A 27,645-nucleotide genomic window follows, 5' to 3' on the forward strand; every position below is an offset into this window, starting at 1 on the left:
ATGTATCATACGCTTACCTTCTATTAGTTATATACTTTATAAATCTACAGAAACATGTCCAGTAGCCGACAGTTTAAGAATAAACACCGTTTATTACGTTTTGGAAGCATAAAACAATAATCATAATGCTGTTATGTGTCGAAATTAAAGTGACACTAGATGGTCCAAAAAATCGGCAAAAACAACATTTCCTCGAAAGCCGTTACTTGCTTTTTTAGTATGAAGCCAATGATATTGGTCGCCGTCTCAGCTGCGTTTACACGTTATAAAAGCGCATAATGCTTTCCAAGTTTATAGTGTGTATATTTAGCATTTGAAAGTCACGTTATAAGCACAGATAGATATACCGACATTATTTTATTGTAACTGGTATTTATGTGGAATACAATAAACTGCTTATGACTTGTGTGTAAAGCTTTATCTGGTTTGTAAATTGTAGCTCAACCATCGGAAATACATTTATAACTGATTGACCATCCGTCCATCCACAGTGCGAATCGACTAGGTTGACCTACGTCATAGATGGAGCTCGACCATCTAAAATATACTGAAAAAAGATAGACCCTAGTCGTAGATCGTAGGTCGACCGTATTAACATCACTAAGAATTGGTTGACCTTGGTCGTAGATCGTACCTGAATCAAAGAAAGTAATAGAATATTTGGTTGGCCTAAGTTTACTATCAATTTACCGATCATAGCAGTTTAAAATTCTTTAGTCGATACAGTCATCCGCTTATCCACAGACAATTCCAACCGTGTATATAATTAGTCGATATATTGAAAGACAACTTAAAAAGGAGAACATAATATATCAGAAAAAGGTTAAAATTATTTGTAATTCCATACAATCTCTACAACAAATCTGCACACCTGTTGTTACAAAAGCTGTTCTTGAAACACCATATGATCATCACCTAGAGAAGCGAGCTACAGCGCAAACACCGAGAAAAACAGACACATGATCTTTGTAATCTGTTTATGGACAAACTACTTTGTATATCCTTCAACAATGTTGGGAAATGCAATTAACCTTGTCATCCTGTCACTTTCGATAAGTCAACCTAACACTTGTTTGAGAAAGCAACGGAGGATTCTTAAGTTTGAACTGTTTCTCCATCACAGTAATTGTTATCGTGTTGTATATAAAATGGTTTTGGCATATTAAGTCGCTTGTTCTCCATAAGGGTGTGAAATAAATGTTTGATCGGATGAGATAATCCTTGTGTTTAATGGTAGCCTAAAGTGGACACTCGGTGTAATATAAAATGTTATCAATGTTGTGTTGTTATACATGTTTGTTGACAGAAATGATGATAGCGTAATAATTGAGACAAGATACTATATCATGACTTTGACATTAAGGCCTGTTACAAAGCGTTCTTACCATAAAATGATCTCGGAAAAAATATTATATGGGAAAATAAATTAACGCCTGGCCATATTTGAACAAAACTCAAAATGACCACGAATGTATAGGTCGACGCCATGTTTTCCATTAATCTGTATTTAATCGATCAAAGTTTCTTACGTTTTTGTGTATATGTGTTTGTTTGTTGATTTTTTTCCAATGTTATCTGGAATATAGATTGCATGCATGTGTGAATATTTAGTTAACAATGCATTAACTATTTGGTTTGAATGATCTCTTAAAGACGTGGACTTTCTGGGGGGGGGGGGGGGTTAAACAGACTTTTTCTAATATGTAAGTTTTGGAAACGATGCCTTTAATGAACAATGGGTCCGTGTTAAATATTTATTATCGCCAGTGAATTTTAGCATGCTCTAAATCCTTCTCGACCTTTGGTATATGTTACAACTAGGTATGTTCAAATGACATCGTCAAATTGCGTGTAATATAACCACATAATTGGCCATCATGACTAGTATATTGCTGTATGAAAGTAAGTTAAGGCATTTTTTATTAACTTTGTGAAAATGATGAAATTATAAAACATATGTGTCGAAATCAAACAATTAGATTTGCACATTACGATATTCATCGATTTAGCCATGGTGCCAGTTATAAAAGACGGCCTATAAAGTGACTCTCCGACTTATAAAAGGGGATCGTGTCTTGAAACTTATACAGAGTTTTAATTAAAAAAACAAATACAACTAACAATCATAACAAAGACTTTACATCACAATTTGCAAACATATTATCCGCATACGTGCTCAAACTATAAAAACGGCGGTACTTGGTGATGGCGTTTCCCATTATACTTGCATTGAAAATAAAAGAGCACTTAAATTTTGGTGCAGAAATACCCCTAACCCGCTGAAAAAAGAAAATATTTATTACAAATACGTTGATGATGTAAGCGCTCTTATAGCAATGCAAGTGCTAACTGGTATAACTATATAACGACTTTATTGGCTGAAGCTCTTATAGACAGGTTAGTGAGTAAAATGATCACTTGACTTGCAAGGTGTTTGGAAAAACCATTCGCGCTATTTTGAAAAGGGGTAACCATTCATGATTGTGGAGTTTACTGTTTAAATCATGCGACAAGATGCATCATCTTTTAAATTGTTAGGCAACTAAAGATTGAATAATCAGTATATCAATAAATTAGCTAAAAAAATATTTGTAAATTCATACAACCTCTACTATAAATAAACGTATATTCAATATGCTATATTTAAAATGGTTGCTAAATTCACATCTGCACACCTGTTGTTAAAGAAGCTGTTCTTAAAATAACATATCATCATCCCCTAGAGATGCAAACTGCATCGCAAACACCGAATAAAAACATGACCTTTGTAAAGGATTATGAATATCATAGTTTTGTCACCTCTTCAACAGGGTTGAAAATGCAATTAACGCTTTCAATTTGTCCATTTTGAAACGTGAACCTAAACCGAAGGTTCTTATTTTTCACTGTTTCTTCACCATAGTAATTGTTCACTTGTTGGATATAATACATGTTTTGACAAAGTCAGTCTTAAGTTCTCGTATGGGTTCGAAACATTGTACAGTTTTGTTATTGGATTTAAAAATCTCTTGTTTAACAAACTATGATAGCGTAAAGTAGACAATCGAATGTCAATATAATGTTATCACAGCTGTGTTGTTTTACATGTATGTGGACAGACTATGAAGGAACTTAATTTTATGAAAGCAAATATATATTTCCACCCCAACGCTTTGCAAAATCACTTTTTGTTTGAAATAATAATTTCATCTATAATACATCGGACAGCAAAGGTTAAAATTTCCCCAAAACGACAAACTCATTCGTTTCTAAGGAATTAATTAATACAACATTATTTTTTCAAAGTCCTTAAAATCCGAAACACGCGCATTTTTATGATGTAACCGTGTAAGAGTTACTAGTTTCCTTAATTATAATCGAGAAATGTATCTGTGTACGCTTGATATAAAGCACGATTTGTCGATACAAAAAAATAAATAGACTCATTACGAGGGTTGTCCGGAAAGTTTTGAGACTGCATTCATAAAAAGCTTACCACTCATAGGATGCATTTAAAATGTAATCAGCTGTCAATTGTATCTAATATAAACAAATCCTGAAAGTTTCAACAATGTACTACGAAGTGAACGTATACAACAAACATTACAAACAGTACAGGTTACAAGCCACGGAGCACTTCGTTGTCCCATTGCGTCACGTCATTTACAGTTTTTCAAAATACACTCCTTCTGCACGTACACACTTATGGTGACAATCAACCCATTGCTTGAATATCTGTCCGTTCCACTCTTTTTTGATATTATGAACAGCTGTCCTTTTTAGCTGAACGGATTCGCCAATTTACCTCACTGTCCTCCGCCGGTCTTCTTGTAACATGTCCCGTACTGAATTTGCATCACTTTCACTCATGACTGACGGTCTGCCGCTCCGCTTTAAATCGCACACATTTCCATGCCCGACACTGAAACGTCCATGTCAGCGAAATATCAAAGCCATTGAACATGCTGGCTTTTATATACCCCGTGTTAGAAAGTATAAGTATTTGTAGGAGATATAACACTGTCTTCTCTAGAATAATTCCACAATATAAGTATTGGACATGATGCCTGTATTATTAATCTGTATTATATATTGTCAGCGACACGTTTTATATCGCCGGTGTTCTTCAGCATGCTCAGCTCCTTCTCGAAATGCGATATATGTACTTGTTAGCTATGTTCTAATGCCATCGCCAAATAACGTGAAATATAACCCCATAATGGACCAGCATGACTAGTTTTTGTATTTATAAAAGTAAGACTAGACATTGTCAACTTTGTGACCATGATGATATCATACAACAAATTGTGTCAAAAGAATACAATTTCATTTGCACAGTTGTTCTTTACAAATAACCTAGATTTAAACATGGTGTCAGCTATTAAAGAATACATATAAACTTACTTCCCGGCTTCTAAAAGGTGATCGTATATAAAATTATTTATAGTTTAACATGTTTTTGAAACGTCGACGTATTAAGATGTGTAAAGAAATATAATTCCATATTTCTCAATTAACTAAAACAAAACATGTGATAATATAAATGCCGTTCTATAGCGGTTATTAACTTCAGTAACGTCGATAAAACAAGTAGTGACGTCACTGACGACACCGCTGTTCAAACAGCCCAGTTTAGACTTAAAAGTGTATTTTCCAACAATGTGGTTGGATAAACTCAAAGAAGTTTTAGGTAACTCCCAGATTGATGGTCATTTTCTCATTAAAGCATTAACATTCCTGACTATGATTTCAGGGTAAAAACAGACCATCAAAGTAAATCTGCTTTTGTTTGCATTTTAGAACACCTTACAGTAAAACCAATGGTGACTTCAAAGACATATATTATGCAGAGGAGCGTTCTTCAACGTCTTAAAATTCTCGTTCTTAATTTGTTTTCGAATATTATAACACAGACAAAAGGGAACATAAAAAGACAGCATAGGAATCTAAAAGCCTATTATAGCCTCACAAAGGGGAAAACGTTCACAATTTCTTAAGTAAATGATGATATGGCTTTATCAAGTGAGGTTGTAAGCTAGTTTAAATATAAATTAGTAGCTCAAGTTTCGATGTTAAAGATATGTCATGAAATTGTATCCTACTTGTATTTACACGGGCTTCTTATTCAGTCTCAAATTTTATCTTTGGAAATTAATAACTTTGAAAGCACTCTTGGGTGGATGACAGTTTCTTTTATGCCATGTTGTCATAGATGTTTGGGCCGACTGTTCAGAACTTTATAAAATTAAGCAGCATGATTTATGACATCGTTGTTAAATTTTTAACCGTGAATTATTTATACACATTTTTAAATATAAACATGTGCAGGTGAAACTGTTGTCTATAATATTGTTAGAATACTGCAGAACAAAAGCGTATCGATCAAAGTTCAAGAGCAGAAACGATTTGAAAGTTAGCAACTATGCCCATTAGCAAAGTTGTTATCAGACATGTTATCTGTTTGCATTTAATGAATATGGAAATAATTTAGTAGTGTGTAACCTCATAAGTTTGAGACTGATTTCAACTGTTGGTGATTTTGACCAACACACCGTCATCTTGTTTTTTTAAACCGAATATCGCCAAAATTGATAAGACAGAAATCCGCACCTCAAGTTTGTTGTGTCTTAATATTCTAAATATTAAAAAGAAAGCGCATTTATGTCTTCATACACAACAGGTTGAACATATGCGTTTGTCAGTTTCGTCCCGACGTCCAATAGATCGTTTTTTGGAGATGGTTTGGTATAAGAGATATCCGTTTATACGTCTATTCATTATTGAGCATCATATGATATTAAACTAGAGTTTCATATGAAAAATACACAAATGGAACCTACACTCTACCCCAACATGCGCTCATAGGCGCCCGGAAATTGATGTTTCGAAATAAATGTACATTTGATATATGGAAAGGTACAGACATAGGCAGTCATAGAAGTTATCGAATGCTAATATTAATGTCATTAACTTCCGCTCATGCAAGCAACTCTATTTTGGCTACATCTATCTGTGATGCATTTTAAACATATGTTACAAAGAGCCTAAACATTGTCGTATTCGAATTTGTTGAGAATGGATACTTGAAATAGCCTGTTAATTCATATAAATAACCGTAACGTATACACCAGTGCATATATAAACCATACAAAATAGCTTCAGTGAATGATGCTGTAGTCTGAAATCTGCAGTATGGCTATTTCATATTAATATGTTTTCGTAAAATTTATATATCGAGTTTCGATGTTAAATGTTAGCTAGGGAATTTGATCTTCTTTGTTAACAATATTTTGCATATTTAGCCTCAAATTTATAAATTTTAAATTCTTGACATGTAATGCTGACACTTAGCCTCAATTTTAATGACGAGGCAATTCTGATTTTCTGCGTTTATATTACCTTTAAATATATTTTCAAAATTTAGTATGAAATTGTTGTTTATTTAATATGAAGTTTTGTTGACTTCTTTCTTTATCTTTGAACCAATATCATCCAGGCGACCGATTGATTAGACTGCTTACAATCTCACAGGTTTCCATAAGAACTTCTTAACTCTGGAAGAAGCCTGTATAAAACAGTGAACATAACCATACCATATTATCAAAAAAGTGTGAAGTAACGGTTGTTGGTGTTAACGAATGTAAATTGTTATATCACAAACTACCGTCTGTATGAAAAGAACAGATGAAACATTGTTGCTGATATCAACCCCTCTAGTTGAACACCCTCCTTTAGAAATCACGGATACCATCTTAATGAAACTTCATAGTGAGACACCAATATATTATTTTATTTACCCAGAGAAGCACAGAGTTGTTCGCCCCTACATCTCTTACCAACCAATAACGGATTCAAAGACAACATTTAGGGCAGACAAAACTTTGAAACAAGGTTCACCTAATTAACTAACATTTATTTAACATATATTCATAAAAAATACCTGAATTGAACACAACCTTTTGCATTAACATTATATAAGTCAATATCACGTTCATGCACTAAGTATATTAGCACGAACTTTACATTTTCGAAATACTTAATACGCCATTTCAAGTCTAACAATATCCGAATTCCATTAGTGTCCATCCGTCTGTTCCTCTAGTGTTTTCATGTGTTCGGTGATCACGGATAGAACAGTGGCGAGGGTTGCTTTCCATGCGTTTAATGTAAACTCATCAACTTCTTGGACGTCTCCGACAAACGTCGTGAATAGCGAGAAAGCCTCCTAAAAGTAGAGAACAAAGACGGTAAAAATATTACATAACAAGGGCTGTGAACTCAAACAATCTCCTGAACATAAACGTATATCGAATTGGAGCTTTTACTTGAGATAATTGAGGAATGGAGCAAGTTGTGCGAGCAACCTGTACATATAATTGACTAAGTTGGCTTTATCTGGGAGGTTGCATTCGACAGAATTTTAGAATTCACAAAGCGTAAGCCGATTGAAATCAAAACCTGCTTTAATCAAAACATAATGTTTAATCACGTAACAGATACATGATGTCATTATAAAAATCATTTAATTCATGCACTATTTTGTTTTATGACAAATTATGTCATTTTAACATAGCACAATGATAAATTTAATGACGTGACATCAGTAGAGTGAAATACAGCCATGTTGCACTTGGTAGATTGCGGACTACTGCAGTTTGCGATATGTATTGCATGTGGATTTATGACGGTTTTATAATCACAAATTATGTCCAAACTTAGAACACATCAACTTGTAATATTTATTTACATTGATAATTTCACTCGTTCTACTTTTCAAATCAAACATCATCGAAAACAGAGCTTAGACAAAATATCATCGTCCTCATGATTAAATTTAGATCAACTAAACTAAATTGTCATTTCTATATCCGTTTAAAAGTAAAACTGTTAAATGTTTGACCACTTATAGATAAAAGTAAATATCTCACTCATGATCAATCCACTAGTGAAATATATAAAATGAAAGAACAAAGTTACATGGTAAATGATGCCAATGTATTTAAAAACAACCGCGATTAAAAGTATACTTCAATAACTTCAAAAATTAAGTTCATTTGTTGATTTTTATGATTATACACCAATATCTTATGCTAGGAATGACGCCATCTCTGACATGTTTATAACATATCGTGATATATTTTGTCTTTATGTGTCACCAATACGTTCTGCTGTATAAAATAAGCATACAAAACAGAACCGCCTGTTTTAGTTTAAAGATGTTTCAACTTTGCTCTTCCTAAGGCTTCTCGAGTGTCATCATCTTTAAAACTGTCTGTGAACTCTTTAAATGAATAGTGTCGGGTAATTCAAGAGTTTTACTTACTTCAAACGGTTTTGGTTTAATGTTTCTCCTGAAGTGATTCTCTGTGACTTTCTGAATGAGGATCACAAGGCATTCGATATCGTCCAAGTTATCTATAAAGGAACTGACACCGTGTCTGAAGTTGATTGCATGTGCCCGTAGCTTAGGGGAGATCTTCAATGCATCTTGGTCAAGGCCGTCCAGAGTCTTAAAATACGCTCGAATGTGTGGGAAAGTCGTAAACAATCTAAAATGCAAAATAAATCAAACTATGGAACTGTCAGTAAAAATATAAAGGGAGACTTGTCACAGAGTACAAAATACATTTTTGGTCGAATTATGACCACAATTCAAACGCTGCATAAACACTAAGGCAAAGCGATTAAATGGTATAGGTTAGATTAAAACGTATATCATTAGCCAGAAAATCATAAATCAATCATAACATTACCGCAAACATGTAAAGCAAAATAATTTTGAAATGGCGCGCGATGAATTTGACCACATGAAACGCAGAAGATTTGAAAGTAATCACATACACATTCATCAAAGTGTTAATGTATCACCTGATGATAACATTATTATCACCATCCCTGTGTGTGAGAGAACCGATACTGCATTTTAGGAATGTACTATTTGGCTTGTACCCGTGCGAACATTTTAATCAAAATTCTTTATCTATTCGTCAAAATTTCCCATCTGATAAGCTAGATTATTTCCCCTCTGATCATCAACGTTTAATTTAAACACTTTTTTTGCATTTGCAAACGTCGCAAATCATTTTCTTTCAACTGGACAATCATATCGATGTGACAGCCAGCAGTCTAACGCGTTTAACATTAATATTCTTACCTGAAGTAAAACTCTACAATGTTGTCTTTTCCCATTTTGGCCCAGCTTTCCCGGACGGCCGTCTTCTGTCGCTCTGTAAGGCCCGTACCGGGGTCGACGATGTCACCCATTCTTTCCTGAGATAATACCAATATGGGTTGAATATAAATATATCATTTAAACTGCAATCGAATATAAATATGACTAGATGTCATTTGAACCAGCTTGGTTCATTCCCTAAATTGACAGACTTGAACCTCGGTACGCGGTGAATCTCTTTACCACTAAACAACCTCACTCTAAATATCAATTGTTACATATACATTTCAAAAGTTTCATGTGTGCAGAGCGAGCCCCCCTGTCGACATAGGTTGCAATATATTGATATAACTTTCTTTTGCAGTTTTGCAGTGTTTGACATGCACTCAAAGTACGCGACTCTTTTCATCGATTTTGTTGTGGGAGGAAGGAAGACTTAAGTCGAACACATGAAACATTTCAGTTCTTGTTTAAACAGGGTTTGTATAAGTGTGTATTCTTCTGTAGAAAGTATAATCTTGTGAACAATGAATATATATATTTTCATTTGAGAATACATTTAACATATATTCCACAGGCATGTAACAATTAAACAGCATTTAAATATCGATACAACCTGAAAAATGCCAAAGTTTTTTAATTTTGTATTGTTGTAACGAACAAGGATACAACTGAATCTCATGGTAATGTTTTGCCTTGCGTTTGAAGAATTCGGATGTTCTAAATAAGCTTTTAGCTTGCCTTCGACAACCCTTGAAGAAAACTAATGCAAATAACCTACTTTCAAACATAGTTTGGTCTTGTATGTCAGTTGGTAACAGTAAACGGGCAAATCGAGTAGCCAATATTTAAACGAAGATTGTTGACATACCTTAAATAAATCACCATTTACAAGTGTGAAATAGGTATAGCACTTGTTTTGATATTACAATATTAGACAGCATTTTACCCTTATGGTTCTTGATGCACAAAGGTAATTTTAATCGAGTGTAAATTTGGCGGAGTATGCTTTTCAGTAGATACATCCATCATTAATCATAAGCCAAGATACAAAACAATGGCTTACATGACAAATAACACGTTTATGTGATAGCAATGTAAACATTTTTTCCTCCCCTTTTCCGTCAAATTAATTTTATTTAAACAAATTAGACATTAATAAACAATAAAATATACGTTTAAGCTTATATAATAAACCGGTCTCAAAATGGTTCAAGACTAAGTGAAAAACATTTGAATTAATCTGTCATAAGTGTTATCTACAGGAAAACGTAACGATGTCCTCAAATATTCTTACATTCTATTTGAATTTGAAGTACGCACTAGGCCAAGGTCTTTATATGTAACATAAAGTTATTTACAGGCAACTAAGTTGGGAACTGTAAGTTTCAAAGAGGTATTTACAGATAACTAGGTTGAGACCTACATATATATCATAAGGACATTATCATATCAGAGACATTGCTTATCAAGGTAAAATAGCCAACTATCAAGTACATTTTCAAGTTGAATTGTAACATTCAAAGTATTCAGATTATCTCATTAAGTATGTACATAAACGATTTTTTTAAAATGTCACACTATGATTGAAGAACGAATGTGCCCGTCAAGTGCATTCAAAATACTGAATTAGTAAAATATTCAGGTTTGCTTGCCCATATTTCATTTCAAAGATTTATTTCGAACGCAAAGGCAATAGTTTCTTCTTGAGTCTAGATATATTCAAGTGTATGCAATTAATAATATTAAGAAATATACGAAAATATGTTTCTACATTATTACTTAAAAGTTTAAATGTGTAGTATCGAAGCAATTTACTCAATGAAATAATGTAATTCAAGCAATTTATGTTTTCGCAATTACATCAATTTAAATAAAATTGAAGAAAATCGTAAAATTAAATGGTCAACAAATCACGCTTACTTGTTTATGATTCTTGAATATTTCTAATATCCAAACAATTAGAGCTTGTTTCAGATGAACACCCACTCAATTACTGAACAAGACTTTTAAAACAACCCAATCCGCCTCCCGTAGACCTACATATCGTACATAACATTATATCACCTAATACACTTATTCCGCACATTGAACCTGTTCTATCTGAATGTATATGAAACAAATGGTACGCTATAAGTACCTGGAGGTCGGGTGTAATAAATTATTGAAAAGGAAAGTAAATAATGTTTTGGTACATTAAATAAAGCCATGGAAGTTTGTGTTTGATCAAAATAATGACTCAAGAGCATACACACGCTTACTTAGGTTTGCTAATTTAAACGTTGAGAAGAAATAAAGAAGTATAAGTTTGAATTCGAAGTTCAACTAGAAGTCAAAACATACACATACATGCAAATAGGTATCGATATTTAAAGTGTAATTAGAAATAAACTGTACTGCTCTTTTTGGTGGAAATCAGATTTATTTCATAAATGTGTATGAAATTAGGATTTATTTCGGATACTGAACATATTCAATCGTTGGTCAACACCTTTATATACAAATGTGTATTGAGAGACATTGCATAAAACGCATGAAATAAATATCTGTTCTTTTTTATACAACATCAATATGAACATTTAGTTGATTGGATTTTTAATCATTCCATCATTCGTTGTCATGATCAAAATAGTTTTCAAATTTTGTCCTTAGTAAATCTGCTTACAAGTTACATCAATTTTAGAACCAGATTGATAAAAGGAATTGTGACAATGTAATAAACTTCTCCATCATAAGCATGCGTATAACACAATTTTCAATACACATCGGAATACCAAGTTTAACCATTTTGATTCAAATATGAACAGTTAATACTTCAGACTAATTTTTTTCTTTGATCTAAATGACATTACCTGCCATCGTCTAGCATTTCTTGTTTGATCTAAATGACATTACCTGCCATCGTCTAGCATTTCTTGTTTGATCTAAATGGCATTACCTGCCATCGTCTATCATTTGTTGTTTGATCTAAACGACATTACCTACCATGATCTAGCATTTATTATTTGATCTAACCGACATAACCTGCCAATTTCTAGCATTTATTGTTTGATTTAATTGACATAACCTGTAACCATGTAGCATTAATCGCACAGTACAAGAATGTTTTACAATTAGGTACCGAGGTTTTTGTTGTCAAGCTTTGGGTGTTTCCAAAATAACTGTACGACCAAATTATTCTAACACTCGTTCGTTCATTTTCGATATAACGATCGAAGTAAATACGATCTTTTGAATGTGTCTCTGCTTCTCACACTTACATATATAAGAACACTTATGTATTCCTATGAAATGCTATGCTACAGTTATATCCTGTGAACAATTGCCGCAACAGTATGTTTGGTCAGTCGGTATTGATTTTATTGCTATGCAGTGAATTGATCCAGTTGAAAAGTGCTGTTTAATTTGACATAAAGAGTAACACGAGCCAAAACTTAAAGGATGACCAGTTCAAATGCACAAAGTTAAGCCCAATAGCGAGATACACAACTTATAAACAACAAAGACCGACCATTTGCAAAGGCATGTTCCTCACCTTTGTCATGTAATTAAACCCAGTGATCTCCAAAAGCGCATCTGATTAGGAACTTCCTTTATTGATCATATTGTTTAGATAAAATGCCGTTTTTGCTTGATAAGCCACTCTGAATTACTTTTGTTTACAAAATGTTTGAAGAAACGCAATATAAATGAATTTTTAACTTTTGTGTCAAACGAAGAAAGCGTTAGACGTCATATAAGCCAGTTGTATTAGCGTCTTCTGCTAAACTCCTTTCACATGACCACCGATTCGGGATACCGAACCTTCGATTGTAAATTTGTTAAATACATGTACAATACTGAGTTACCACTTTCGTAAATAAGTCAATTCTTTACACAATCATTATTTATTCCCAGTTATTGGTATCCTGCAAACAATGATGCCTTGGTTTGTGCCACTAAACTATTTTCCAAGGTCCAACAATGTAGCGTATACATCTTGATCCATTGGACAATTGAAGGTTAATGCAAACGCGATTATTTGAAAGATTTGCATCACTCGCCCAAATCAGAAAATAGTTGACGTGATGGGATAAAATGCCACAAATGGACGAATGGTGAAAGGTCACGGATTAACACAAAACACAATAGAAAAGCCAATAACTGTATTTCCATTCATTATTTTTTATTTCCCCCACTTATTATTTTGTTGTCACTTCACAAAAGGGTTAAAGGTAGCAGCTTTTTTTTTCAGAATTTTAAGCACGTCTACTTTTGAAATGATAACATAATTAAGTTCAAAAGTATTGTTAATTTCAATTTTAATAAGGAGATGAGAAAGCTGACTGAAAGGATAATTTACCCTTTTTTGGAATTTTGTATTTAGTTAATTATATTTAAGCATGTCACTCGACATTATAGCTAATGAAATCTGCTATAAAATATTTGAACTTCGAATTGTAAGATCCGAACTCAAACTAAACAAAAACCAACAAATGGTAGTTTGCACATCAAAGATGGCATAATTTTTATAAATAAAGATACGTGTGCAACTAGGCTCATATTCAGGCAATACATTCGTTGTGACATATAAAAATCAATGCCATTCCAATCACAATAATTGAATGTTGCTTTTGTTCCTTTTAATGAATAATAGAATAAAAGGCACGCAATATTTACACACATTATGTACAACAGATTGTTACAAATAGCTAGAAAACGATGGCTTATATAACTCCTGTAAAGAAAGCATCGTATTTGGCTATATTTACAGTTGCAGATTTTGACAAGGGCGCCTGCCAATGTTACAAAATGTTTATTACTACGTTGGTAGCATATGCCGCTGATTTCTATTTAGGATCATGTGTCTGAATGGATTTACAAATAGAAATATTCTCATCTCATGATGATAGATGGATTTGTTACGCCAATAACGATAATAAGTCATCTGAAGGACATATGTAGAATTTCATAAAATTTAATTCCATATTAAATAAGTATAGGTTAAAATTTGATTTCTTGATGTATATCGGATCGATTGTATATCGTTTTATTTTTTTTATTTTATGTCTTTCATTTTTGTTTTCTAACAGTCAAAATATAACGCGTGTGTAATAGTAGTACCTAATCGTTCATTACATTTCACAATTACGAAGGATACAATTTCAGTCAAGAATCTCATTCAAATGGTCAAGTTGACTTTAAATGACAGTCTTTGGTGTTAGATACGTCAACTGATCCTATTAACTTGTTTCTGTTATCAAATTATAATAACACGTTTTTCTTTGCAATAACATTGTTACATCATAACTAAACTTTAACACTATAGAAACATATATATTTGGTTCAGATTTTTCTTCAATGAAATATTTGGGTTGCAAGTAATTAACCTATCTATGAGAAACATGGACGTTTGGCGTATACAACGGACACAAAATATATCAAGCAAACTTTATTGACAATTGCGCATTGCTATTACAAATTTCAACTATAAGACGTCATTATTTACACAAAATGATGTTTTTTTACAACTAGTAATGATACGTATAATTTACTGGAATAAGATTATATATCAATATTCTTATTAGAATTGTAACAAATTTCTGCTCTAATGGCATTTTCGGAAATAAGCAACAGACAACAAGGAACATGTTCAAAACATAACCTGAGAAATTAGCTACAGAAAACAACGATCGTTCTAACATATTTGTAAAAAGGTATTATATAGTCTTACTCAGTCAGTCAGTCACTTTTGAAACATGAGCCTATCATTTGTAAGGGAGGCGGTCATGCTTTAAAAGCTTTAACTGATACTCTTTCAAATTAATTACTTTATGCACTTTTGTAGATTAACGGGCTTTGGAAGACCTAGTGTCGCTTTTGTTAAAATTAAAGTATTTTAGCATGTTTTGCATGAATAGAACATTTATTCTAAACCTCATTTCACTCATATTGTTTTTTAAACTGATTTGGTATTATGGTACATTGCATGAAATATGCGTCGATCTGAATACAATTAAAATGTTAAAATGTTTTAAACTGTCATTAGATTTTAGGTACATCTTTCGCAAGAATCTTATTTACAAGAATACACACATTGCTACCATTGTTTGTGGGCAAAGGAGTTGAGCAAAAGTTTCGAAATCTGCTTTATCTGCATTCGACAAAATGAATATGTCTTTGCGTCACAATGTTAAAGACTATACACTCAGTATTCTGGCTTCATGATAATGTTGATATGATCTTGATATAATCGTAACTGCAGCCGTAACAGACGTAAACAATATTTGTTCCGTGTAATGGAATAAATGTTATATGCCATGGAGGATATTAGGATATAATGTTTACCATCGAAGCGTTACTGTCAACCTCGGCTTGACCCTCTATGGCATCTGACACAATATAACATAAGACGACTTCATGTGTTTTTTGAAGTATATCAGTGAAATCGAACCTGATGTCTTTGCTGTTGCAAACTGTAATAATATCATTTTAAAAGTAGTCAATGTTTCGAAAGTCAAGCATGTCTTGCCAAAATGGAATGCCATACCATAGAGGGCTGTGTAAAAACAATACGGACCTCATGTCCGAATTCAGGTAACATTATTATACAGTGCGTTTTTTTTTCAATTTAGAATACACGTAATCGATTATTATTTCAGCGTAAGATCGCAATGAATGCCTCCTCGTTATCAGCAGGAGTTGATATTCTACTCGCTCTTACTCCACTCGTGAAATATGAATTTCGGTGAAATATATAACGATCTAACACAAAAAAGCACGGCTGAAGAGTCAACTAGTAATAATATGTATACTTTATATACACTTATATTGTATTATAGACAAACCATTCGAAGCTCAATACAAACACTCTTCTGTTTTGATATCTGGAATAAATCGTATGACAGTATTCCAACTATGACACATTTCTGCTTTAATGGCATTTTGGCAAATTAGCAACAGAAAACAAGGATCATGTTCGAAACGTTATCTAAATAATATCATTTTTAAACTAGTGCAGTTTATAAATCTGTATATTAAAGAAGATACTGCTTTTCAAATTAATATATAATGATATTTGAAATGGAATATCTAAAACATTTGTAAAAAGATCTGAAACAGTCTTACCCAGTCAGTCTGTCACTTTAGACACATGAGCTTTTCTCTTGTAAGGAAAGCGGTAATGCTTTAAAAACATTAACTGCTACTCTTTCAGATTAAATACTCTACGCACCTTGTACATTAACGAGCTTTGAGAGACCTAGTGTCGCTTTCGTTTCATTTCAAACATTTTGAACATGTGTCGAAATTGAAATCCGTATAGACTAAAATCTTACATCTTTGTACAAAAGATTGAGGACCTTCAAAAATACAAAAATAAGATTGCTTTAAATTGTCTTTTTTATTTAGGTTTATGATTCATCATAATCAAGGTTTAAAAGTATACAGCCTTTGCTACAATTGTTGGTGTAATAAGGAAGTGAGCAAAAGTGACTTTATTTGCATTCGACAAAATGAACATGTCTTCGCCTCACAATGTTACAGAGACCGAATGAATGAGACCAAATTAATCAATCTCTTTGTAGCCACTTCCACAATTTATGACCTGTTTACGTTATCTCACACACGCTGCTTTACGACCAGATTTTCGTGTTTCTGTGATACTAACTAGTTTCGGGAGTCAACAAATTAAATTCTTTCTCAAAAACATTCTTAAAGCACAGCTTGATGCATTGGATAATTGGTTGTCAAAGAGTCAAACCACTTCACAGTAATACCTGTTAATCACTGTGTTTCTCTGTGTGACAGAGCGGGATTAAAGGGTACTAACATTTGGACACTTCAAAGGTCTCTTAAAATACTTTCTCACAAGTACTATAAAGGCAAAGTAATTGCTGTCTCATTTCTGAAAGTAAATTTACATTGTACTAACCGTTCCAAGGAGTTACCTTACAGTCCTTGATAAATATACTTAGTTTGTTACATATTATATATGCACTGTGATGTTTGTGGAGTTTTGTGCTGTTAGCCATGTTTCTTGTCTGTAGCTGTTGGCTACTAATCTTGTTTCTGTAGTTTTTCACAAACGTGTCAAAAAGACAACAATATACTATTTACTTTTTATTTTACCAATTCACTCTAACATTACCATTGTCAATTTTATTTTAAAACCAGGACTGTGATAAAAAAATACCTCTAGATTTCAGCTGCACATTTGCTTAACACACGCACTTAATGTTGGACCTCATCCTTATTGCAATACATAAAATAACAGCTAATGAAGCAAAAACCGGCCAGTTTAAATGTCGTTTAAAGATATATGAACCTGTAACTATATCATCCTCTTATCAGATAACACGAATTGATAAAGAAAATGCCCGTCAGCTCAGTTGGATATTATTAATAATTTGTTTTACGCCGTATATATTTGTAGTTGATACAGATGCATATGTCGACAATTGCTTCATCGAATAATATCAATTGTTTATTACTGTCTGGTCCATGTTCATACATACAATATGTATCCGTACATGTACGTTAATCAGTTAATCAGTTAATACAGGCAAATGGATATTCTTAAAAAATAAGAGAAGCAAATAATTATCACAATACAAACATAACACCATTTATTAAATATGGAATTAAAAATTCATAAAAGTCCGCTAATCGTAACGTGATCATATAAAGCCTTTGTTTAAAAAGGAAAATAATACTTAAATCTATAAAAACACTTATATTGGTCTAAGAAATCAGATTAGCTGTGGTCCGATTAGCAACACATTTTATATACAATAAATGGTTGTTTATTGATTATAGTATGCTCAACAAACATTTTTCAACAGACCGAACGTGACCAATCAACACTTATATATAATATGACATACACGAAACAAACCAGGTGACTGTCGAATCGATTAGGGCAATATCATAACCAATACAACTGCCAATGGCGAAATGCATATGGATTCAGTCGGAGGTCTTGTATTATTTTACAATTTCAAAAGAAGTTTATGTATGTTGACACAGGCAGAACTCAGTGCATTTATACCTGTCATATCAATATGATTTGCTAAATTTGTCCAAAGTAATTGTATACAATATCGCATAAGTGAATGACACTTAAAAGTCACTGACACTGTCTAAATAATTGAAGTTGTGATCATTCAAGAACATTTAAGTTTATGATAATTAGGCTCAAAAATTAACCTTATAAGCTTTATATAATACAGGTTATCTAATTAAATCTGTACATAAGTGATTCTTTTGAAATGATACACTGCGAATAATGTAACGTTCATGTCCTTTCAAAACCATGAATGGGTTAAACGCGAATACTTGAATGGATATTTCAAATCTACAGTTTATGGTTCAAAAACAGCATACACGCAGTTTATGAAACGAAATTTACACTCGGTGACAATATTAGCGCTAAGATGCCCTACCTGTGGTAAATTTACCTTTGACTTTGGCAGCCGGGGACTTTTTCAGTAAATAACCAGAATGACACAATTATAGGCAGAACATTGTTATATCTTTTATTATTATCATTTAACCTTTTTTGAAATTCTTCGGAAAAATATTTCTGCAAAGCAACTGATATGTTTTCTTTCACGATTACCTATATTGCTTCATCGAAGGCTCGTATGGAATAATCAAAATAATGTTAAAATAGACAGGTCAACAAACAAATTAAAAAATATTCTTTTTAGTTAGTAAGAATTACATTGTTTATTTGTGATTTTATGGTAAAGAAAAACATAAATATCTACATAACAGTCAAATATTTATTAGTTTTTTTTTAAAACCAACAGACATTCAATACTACACACAACCAACGCCAGTAGAAAAAAACACAAGGATTTTTGAAACAACACTACACAACAACACACCTCCTTACTTGATTCGTGTCTTTGTTTATTTTTTCTTACATCCAAACATAGCATTTGGAATTGCATCCTTTCAGCTAAACAGAATTTGCATTGCTGCATGTAATAGACTTAAATTGTAAAAATATTCACTTTAATGTGACATTTAATTGATCTATGATGTTTTCATTTTATTCCGCAAAAAGATATAATAAAATAAACTGCAAAGTTGACAAGTGCTTGAAAACAATCGATTAGAATGGGCTGTAATAAATATTGGAATAAAACAGTAAATAACGTTGAAGTTAATTCAATAAACCTGAGATAAATTAGTGTTTGATTAACGAAATTGAATTTAGCTCATCCAAATGCTTATTTGGTTACACTAAAAATTATAGGAAGTAAAATTTGAAGTAGTTTGTCTTTATTTAATCCAAGGAGAACATATGAAGTTCTACAAAAAGTAATGATTGATAACAATTAAACAATGGAAATTAACAAGGAGAGCGGTTAATAGATGTCCTTTGGGCAAAACTTTGAGTATGTTTTAAGCCTTGAAATATGTACCTCGCTTTGAGTGTCTGAGATGCATTGTACCTCTTCCTCATTTTGATTATCCGTAAGGCATTGTACATCGCTTTGAATGTTTATTGGACATTTAACATTGTGTCTCGCGATAAATTCGTGCTTGTTTAGCATTAAACATTGTCTGCCTTGAGTGTCTGTAAGTCATTGAGCATTGTTCTTCACGTTAAGTATACATGTTCGCTGTTTGTGCCTCAATTTGAATGTTTTCAAGACATTGAACATTGTGCTTAGCTTTTAGCTAATGTTAGGTCTAAATCATTGCGCCTCGCTTTTGAGTGAGTGTGGCATTCATGAATCTGTGTTTTGCTTGAATTGACAATGTAAACGATTTTTAGTGCTTACTTTATAAACGTATACAGTCCAGATTTGAGACAAATGAATATGATACACATACTATTTCAATTTTGAATAACTTAAACACTACATTTATCTCTACAAAACTTCATGGATCATACAAACACTCGAGCAGTAGTAGACACAAAACGACATGTACACTTCATATTACCAAGTGTCGCTAAATTGAAATGAAAAATAACATCTACACTTCATATACACAAGGGTCGCTGTATTGCAAAACATGAAAGAGGTAATGACTTCAACAAGTCTATATTGTTTGAAATTCTATATGAAGCATATTTCGAAAGACGATATTAACAAATATCACGTCAAATTTTCTTTTTCATCAGAAAACTGTTTATTATTATTCACTTCAATGTGACGCCACGTATATTCATATAATTTAATTTGTCTTTTCCCTTTTTGTCTCTTTTAAATGACCCGCATTTTTTTTCAAAAGACTGTTTAAAAAGAGCTAACAAGAGGTCGAACTAGCCGCTATGTTTTTCCCACAAAAGTCAGAAAGACACCTGTTCAAAATTTGAAACATTATATAAAATATAGTTCGTAAGACGATATTTACACTATGATGAAAATGGCAGATCATACATGCACGATTGTCCCTTTTGCAAAAAAGGTGTAATGTTTTAGGCTAACATGACGGGGTCTATGAGCTTAAACCCTTTCAAACTAATTGGGTGTTCAGTAGATTAAGTCTCGATTTTCCTAAGATAACAATGAGAAACTATTAATAATAGTATAAATCCTAATACACAGTCATATGCAACTTTAATTAATTTAATTTAATTTTGTTAATGAAATTTATATCTTTTCTATGAAATATAAAAACACTATACCGACCTTCAACTCATACACACAGTGTTTGATATTGAGAAAAAGAATTGAATCGAAACTCGCACTGTTAAATGATAGATATGATACCCAAGAGAACAAATGGCACGTTTTAAACATCGATCCCCAGATAAAATTCAAAGTAAATTTGGCACTCCAACATAACGTATTATACAGTCATGAATTGCTCATTATAACCATTATAACCAGTATTTGGTTCAGTATTTTAAAACAATATAATATTATTGCTTTTTACCTTTACATATATATATAACGAACTACAATACTTAGCTTCGAAAATCCATTTAATAGGGGAAAAAAGCTTGAGGGATTTGAAGATTGTGTACGTTTGAGTGGATGCGTGTGTGTTTGTATGCGTGTGTGCGGGGCGGGGGATTAGTTGAAAAAACCCCATATAATTGTTAATGCCATTTCTGCCTAAATGTATGTGTCTTGTGTATTGTGCTCTGTGTAAAAAACAAATGAGAAGAAAAAAATGCCATTCGAGTCGATATTAGTGTCGCTAATCAGGAGCATGCTTACGAACTATTTAGTGTTACGAAGGCGCATGACCCCGTCATATCGGGCATGATAATGCATTTATCAAGCAAGATAAAGCAGATAATATATTCAGATACGGTGTATCTAGACAACTATGACTCTTTCATTCTCTTTAATCTCATGATATTGCCTTTCCTAGTTTTATTTCGGCTTATATCATAATGTACGTTTTATTTAAAGAGCGAAACCTAACAAATATATATATTTAAACCAGTCGTATGGCAGTTGTATTATAAATAAACAAATGTATAGATTCCATCATCAAGTTATTTTTTCGCAACGAAGAGTGTCCATTGGTTTAAAGCCAAATTGATTCTTTAAATTAGTCTAAATTGTATTACCTACCTAAAGTTTTAAACTTTATAGTATAAAATTAACAGTTAAAAATGACACCCACTAAAATAAAATGATAAAAAATTAATTTAAACTTTTAAACAATTTTTAAATTTAAACTTTTATTTCGAAGGTTGAGCATAAATGAAGATTCAATCCTACCTTTATGTTCTAAAGCCTTGCACTTAATCCTTCAGATACTCTATATCTAGCCACTGCAATTCAGACCGATATACACATTCGATACGGTGTCTACAAGTTTATGTATACGATAGAAGATACCCCCAGCCACGTAACTCATCGTGTTTGACTGCTGTTGGGATCGATGCTAGATAATTATAGTGACAAGAGGAAACGGCATTATCTTAATATCCAGAATCAAAGATATTAATCACTTTTGTTTTTATATAAACTCTGTGTTTTTGTAAATTTTGTGCAGGTACAAAAAATGCATTCTGTGTCATATTATGACCGGTTACATGTACTGATTTTACGCCATTTCTACAATTATTGCGTATTAGCCCCTTCTCTCTATCCACTTTCGGCAACACTCTGGCGTTTATAAAACCCGGCTCATACCCTTAAACGTTAAAGTTTGAAATCGATATCCAGACACTGAGCTAATGTAGTTCTAGTTTTTGAACGCATGCAACTTATTTGGTATGGATTATAAGGTTAAATTTACATATTGTCATATTGATAATTTTGAATATGCATTATTTTACCTTTGTCCGTATGAAAAAGAGAGCAAATTTGCAATTCTATATGGGCAGATTGTGTAGGTATTACCCTCTGAATCATTCAGATTTAGATTTCGCTATTGCATCTTCAACACATTCAGTTCCATATTGGACTATAATGTACCTCGTCTCATCTCTTTTGAGAAAACATACATTGAACATGTGAGCAAAATATCAAACTAGCGCTTGCATATTGCCGTTCCAATCTTTAGCAACATATAGCCACACAGTTCAAGAATGAGCAAGGGATGTGGAAGCTATCATTGTATGACGAATTTAATTATACAGAAAATGTATCTATTAGCTGGACTAAATGTTTTATACTCATTGCAAACTGGAGTTGCAGACCTAACGCTTTCGGAATGTCAGGTAGTCTGAAACATGTCCACGGATGTGAAACAAATAAACAACTTTGTGCATATGTACGAAAATATTCGTGTGCTTACATATTCAATAAACTGTTAAACCTTTCAAACAACAAGCATTTAAACAAGAATAAGTGATAAATTGGAACATCCTGGGATTTTTTACTTTATAATATGATTTTTTTTTAATTAAAATGTAAATTAAACCATTTCAAGAAGTCCAAACAGCGAGAACAATAACTTAAACATGAATATATGGTTAACCTTTAGACTTTTTTCTACAGTTTCATTTTTGTTTTTATCTACATAATATTTGTTAATTCTATATAAGTACAGTGAACCGTTCCCGGAATTGCCACACAACAATTACAGAAGCAAATACCGGTTGTTAGACTTTTGTAATCATCATCTTAATAATATTATTTTCTTATCATTAAGTCAATGCAATAAATGCGAGTTAATGATGCAAATACAGGTCATCTGTCTGCAAGCAAAAAATTGTAAGGCACCTGTTCAATGTTTGGAGATCATTTGTAACAAGTTTCAAACAAATCCATAATAAGCTATCTAGCTAATTTGCTCCACAAACATTTTGCAACAAACCGGACGTGACCAACTAACAAACCAACCAAACAATCATATGGTTACTCACCCATTTTGTTTTCAGTGGTATGATACGCCATAAATTAAACGAAACAGATTAAGTTGACTTGTAGCTGTCTTTTTGTCCTTTTCTGTCTGATCTAAATGATTAAATTAATTTGTTACTATGTGATTTTCGATTCGATTAAGGCAATGTTGTTTAAAAATCATTACAAATGCAAATGACGAAATGAATTTGTATTCAATGAGGGTTCACGCATTATCCTACTTACTTGTTACGTTACTTTGTTCATTTGTACAAACATCCACACATAACATTTGGTATTGCATCCTTTTAGCTAAACATAATTTGCATGGCTTTATGTAGACCTAAATTGTATTCATTTTCTGTGACCGTCAATTTATGTATGACGTTTTCATTTTATTCCGCAGTAAAAGATATAATAAAATAAACTGATAAGTTGACAAGTGCTTGAAAACAATCGATTAAAATCGGCTGTAATAAATATAAGAATAGAAAAGTAAATACAGTTGTAGTTAACTCAATAAACCTGAGATAAGTAAGTGTTTGATTAACAAAAATGAATGGAGCCTATCCAATTGTTTATTTGGTTATTCTTCATATCAAAGGAAGTAAAGTTTGAATTACTTTGTCTACATATTTAATCAAGTCAGAATATATGCAGCTTTGTAACGATTGATTACAATTACAAAATGGAAGCTAACAAGTAAAGCAGTTAATATATTCAAAATGTTCAATTAAAGAAATAAACGATAATATTTATATCACGGAAATGTTGTCATGTTCTATGAAACTATTATTCACGATTTAAGTAAAAGAAAAAAGGATTACAAATACATTATTTAACATCGCTTTTTAGGCCTTGACCATTGTACCTCTGTTTGAGTGTTTATTAAACATTGAGCATTAAATCTCGCTTTAAATATCTGATAGGCATTGATCGTAGTGCCTCGCTTTGAATATCTGATAGGCATTGATCGTAGTGCCTCGCTTTGAATATTGGTTATGCAAATATATGTTTGCCACGCTTTGAGTATATACTCAACATTGTGAATCCTTTTGGGTATGTTTTTGACCTTGAACTTTGTACATCGCGCTGAGTGTCTGATACTCTGGCATTGTACATTTTCCTCATTTTAACCGTTAGGCATTATACATCGCTTTGAATATATAGTGGGCATTGAACATTGTCCCTCGCTTTGAATTGATGTAAGGCATTGAGCATTGTGCTTATCTTTAGGCTTTTTTAGGTCTTGAACACTGTACCTCGCTTTAGTGTGTCTGTTAGTCATTTTACAATGTGCCTCGCTTTGATTATCTGTGAAAAGAGAAATAAGATTTGAAAAGGTCAGGTCTTGCACATTGTGTCTCATTCTGATTTCATTTTAGACATTGAACAATGCACCTGTCTTCGGGTGTATGCCATTGTTCCATTGTTCCTCACTTTGAGTGTCCTTTAAGCATTAAGGAATGTACTCGATATGAGCGTCTGTTAAGCCTTGCCATTTTGCTTCGCTTTGATGTATCTAAGGCCTAAATAGGAGATACTCCATTTCGCATTATGTTCTCTATAATAAATATTTACTTTTATTAAGTAGTTCACTTTTTCATTTGAATCAATTGTGATATTCCTCCTTGATGTAATGAATTACAAGCTTACAACGCTCATAACATTTTGTATTTTAACATTAAAACGTCATAGAAAATAAAAATCGTAAGATTATGATGAACATGGCAGATCATCTTCGCTAGTCTGTCACTTTTGCAAAAGCCATCATGTTTCTGGCTGGAACGACGGGGTATATGAGCTTAAACTTTGTCAAACTAATTTGGTGCTTTTGTATATTTACTGGCTACGGTAGATTAAGTGTCGATTTTCCTTAGTTAACAAGCGACACTGACGTATTATGTTTACTAAGTTTCAAAATACTATTAAAATTAAATTGCAATTCGAGTAACAACAAATTCTCAAGATGCCAAATAAAAATCTTTTGTAAAGCTTTGGTAGACCTTTTTATTTGACATCTTGTTAATTTGTTGTGACTCGATTTATAATGAATTATGCGTATTTACGTGCTGCTTATAATCTTAACAAAACCTCAATAAAGTTTTTGTTCGAGTTATCAAAACCACATAGCGAAGGCTTGGGAACGTTTGATACTTACTACCAAAATACCCGGAAACATTAATTTATACACCAATATATAGGGTCATCGTCTGAATATTGGACACTCGATATAAATGTCGCTTATCAAGGGCATTATAACAAACTAATCAGTGTAACGAAATCAAATGTCCCCGTCAGATCGGGCTCATCGATAATTCGTTTATCAAGTAAGATAAAAACAATCAATATACAGTCGAAACTCGTTGGCTCGATATCTCATGGCTCGATATCCTCGTTGGCTCGAACCAAATTAAAAGGACCGATATTTATTTTCTCTTTGTTCATATAAATTTCGATCGGATGGCTCGATATCTTGAGGGTCGATATTTCTCCACGCTCGAAGTCGTTTTCGCGGTCCCAAACAAGAATTTCACACTTTGATTTGTTTGCTTGGGTCGATGTCATTTTCGCGGGTTCAGTTAAGAATCTCACACCTTGATTTGTTTGATTGGCTTCATTTAGCACAAGGCGCTAATCGATTAAAATTGCTTGACTGATAATATAATCATTATCAAATTTAAATGGTTTAACAGTTTGAATAAACATGCCATCACTTTAAGTTCTGTCTGTAATTAACTTATCCATCCCTAAATTACTATGCATTTTGACATAACTTTTAAGCTATGTTTGTGTTACCCACTGTTTACACTGCTTGTTTTCGCATAAATTTATTTTTATTATAAATAAAAAAAAAATGATATTTTTTAATAATCGAATAAGTCATATTACGAAATTTAGTGTGCGTAAGTATGCCCAATAAATACTCTTCCTTCTCTTGCGGAGATAGCGTAGTCAATAACAAACGATGCAAATAAGACTTTATGTAACAAGTGCAAAAATAACATTCTGTAAGCAATCCCGTTTGGCTCGATATTCTCGAGGCTCGAAATACTTTGGCCGGTCCCTAGAATATCGAGCCATCGAGTTTCGACTGTAATCAGATACTAAGTATCTAGACAACTAGGACTATTTCCCTCTCGTTTATCTCATAATATTGCCGTTCCTAGTTTTATTTAGGCTTGATTTATAGTGTCCATTTTATTTAAAAGAGCTAAACCTAACACACAAATAATTTAACCAGTCTAATTACAGTTGAGTTATAAATAAACAAATGTATAAAATCCATCATTAAGTTATATTTTCGAAACGAATGTTGTTCATTGGTTTAAAGCTTAATTGACTGTTTAAGTTAAGTTGTAGATTTTTTTAACGATATTAATTTTAATTTAATTTTAAACAAGTGTTTTATAGTATAAACTTAGCAGTTCTACAAAAGTAAAGCCTCACTTAAATAAAGAGATGTAAAATTATTTGAAAGTTTTAAACTATTTTTAAAATTTTAATGTTTATTTTGAAGGTTCAGCAAAATTATGTATTTAATATTACCTTTATGTCCTAAAGCCTTGCCTTTAATCCTACAGAACACCCACTGTATACCTAGCCACTGCACTTCAAACTGATGTATACTTTCGATACGGTTTCTACAAGTGTATATAAAGGAGAGAAGATACATCCAGCCACGTAAACCTATCGTGTTATATCTGCTGTTTGGATCAATGGTAAATGGTCTTACGACCAAAGTATAAGGCATTATCTTCATATCTAGATTCAAAGATGTTAATTACTAATGCTTTTATATAAACTTTGTGTTTGAAACAAAAACAATTTGTGCAACTACAAGAAACGATTTATGTGTCAGCATTTTGTGTCATATGATGACCAGTTGCATGTACTGAATTTACGCCTATTATACAATTACACATTAACCCTTTCTCCACTAGCACCCTTTTCACTTACTACAGCACTCTGCCCTTTTTAAAACCTAGCTCATTACCTTAAACGTAAAGATCTAAAATCAAGATTCAGACACAGAGCTTACGCAGTCCTTGTTTTGAATGCATAAAACTTATAAACAATGGATTATATGGTTGAATTTGGATATGGGTTGTTTCAGATTAAATTTGCAATGATGATTTGACCATTTCCCGTATGAAAATATACAGCAAAACTGCATTTCTCTAAAGACAGGATGAGTAGATTTTCTTCTCAGTATCCTGTGATTTAAGTTTCACTCATGCATCA

General features: G+C 32.5%; 1 protein-coding gene across 4 annotated transcripts; it reads right to left on the reverse strand.

Moving 5' to 3' along the window:
- Positions 1 to 6,871: 6,871 nt before the first annotated feature.
- Positions 6,872 to 27,080, reverse strand: LOC128216570 (hemoglobin-3-like). 4 transcript variants are annotated; one of them, XM_052923168.1, is made up of 5 exons: positions 26,950 to 26,985; positions 23,424 to 23,514; positions 9,134 to 9,249; positions 8,303 to 8,528; positions 6,872 to 7,204 (listed from the first exon to the last, which is right to left on the reverse strand). In XM_052923168.1, the coding sequence occupies exons 3-5, from the start codon at positions 9,241 to 9,243 to the stop codon at positions 7,055 to 7,057; spliced, it is 486 nt and encodes a 161-aa protein (XP_052779128.1). In that variant the 5' UTR covers positions 9,244 to 9,249; positions 23,424 to 23,514; positions 26,950 to 26,985; the 3' UTR covers positions 6,872 to 7,054. The 4 variants fall into 4 exon arrangements, with proteins under 4 accessions (XP_052779128.1, XP_052779125.1, XP_052779127.1 ...); XM_052923165.1 differs by lacking the exon at positions 23,424 to 23,514 and having other exon boundaries at positions 26,950 to 27,080; XM_052923167.1 differs by lacking the exons at positions 23,424 to 23,514; positions 26,950 to 26,985 and adding an exon at positions 21,829 to 21,919.
- Between the last annotated feature and the right edge of the window lie 565 nt (positions 27,081 to 27,645).

Source organism: Mya arenaria, chromosome 14, assembly GCF_026914265.1.
Source record: "Mya arenaria isolate MELC-2E11 chromosome 14, ASM2691426v1".
Lineage (NCBI taxonomy): Eukaryota > Metazoa > Mollusca > Bivalvia > Myida > Myidae > Mya > Mya arenaria.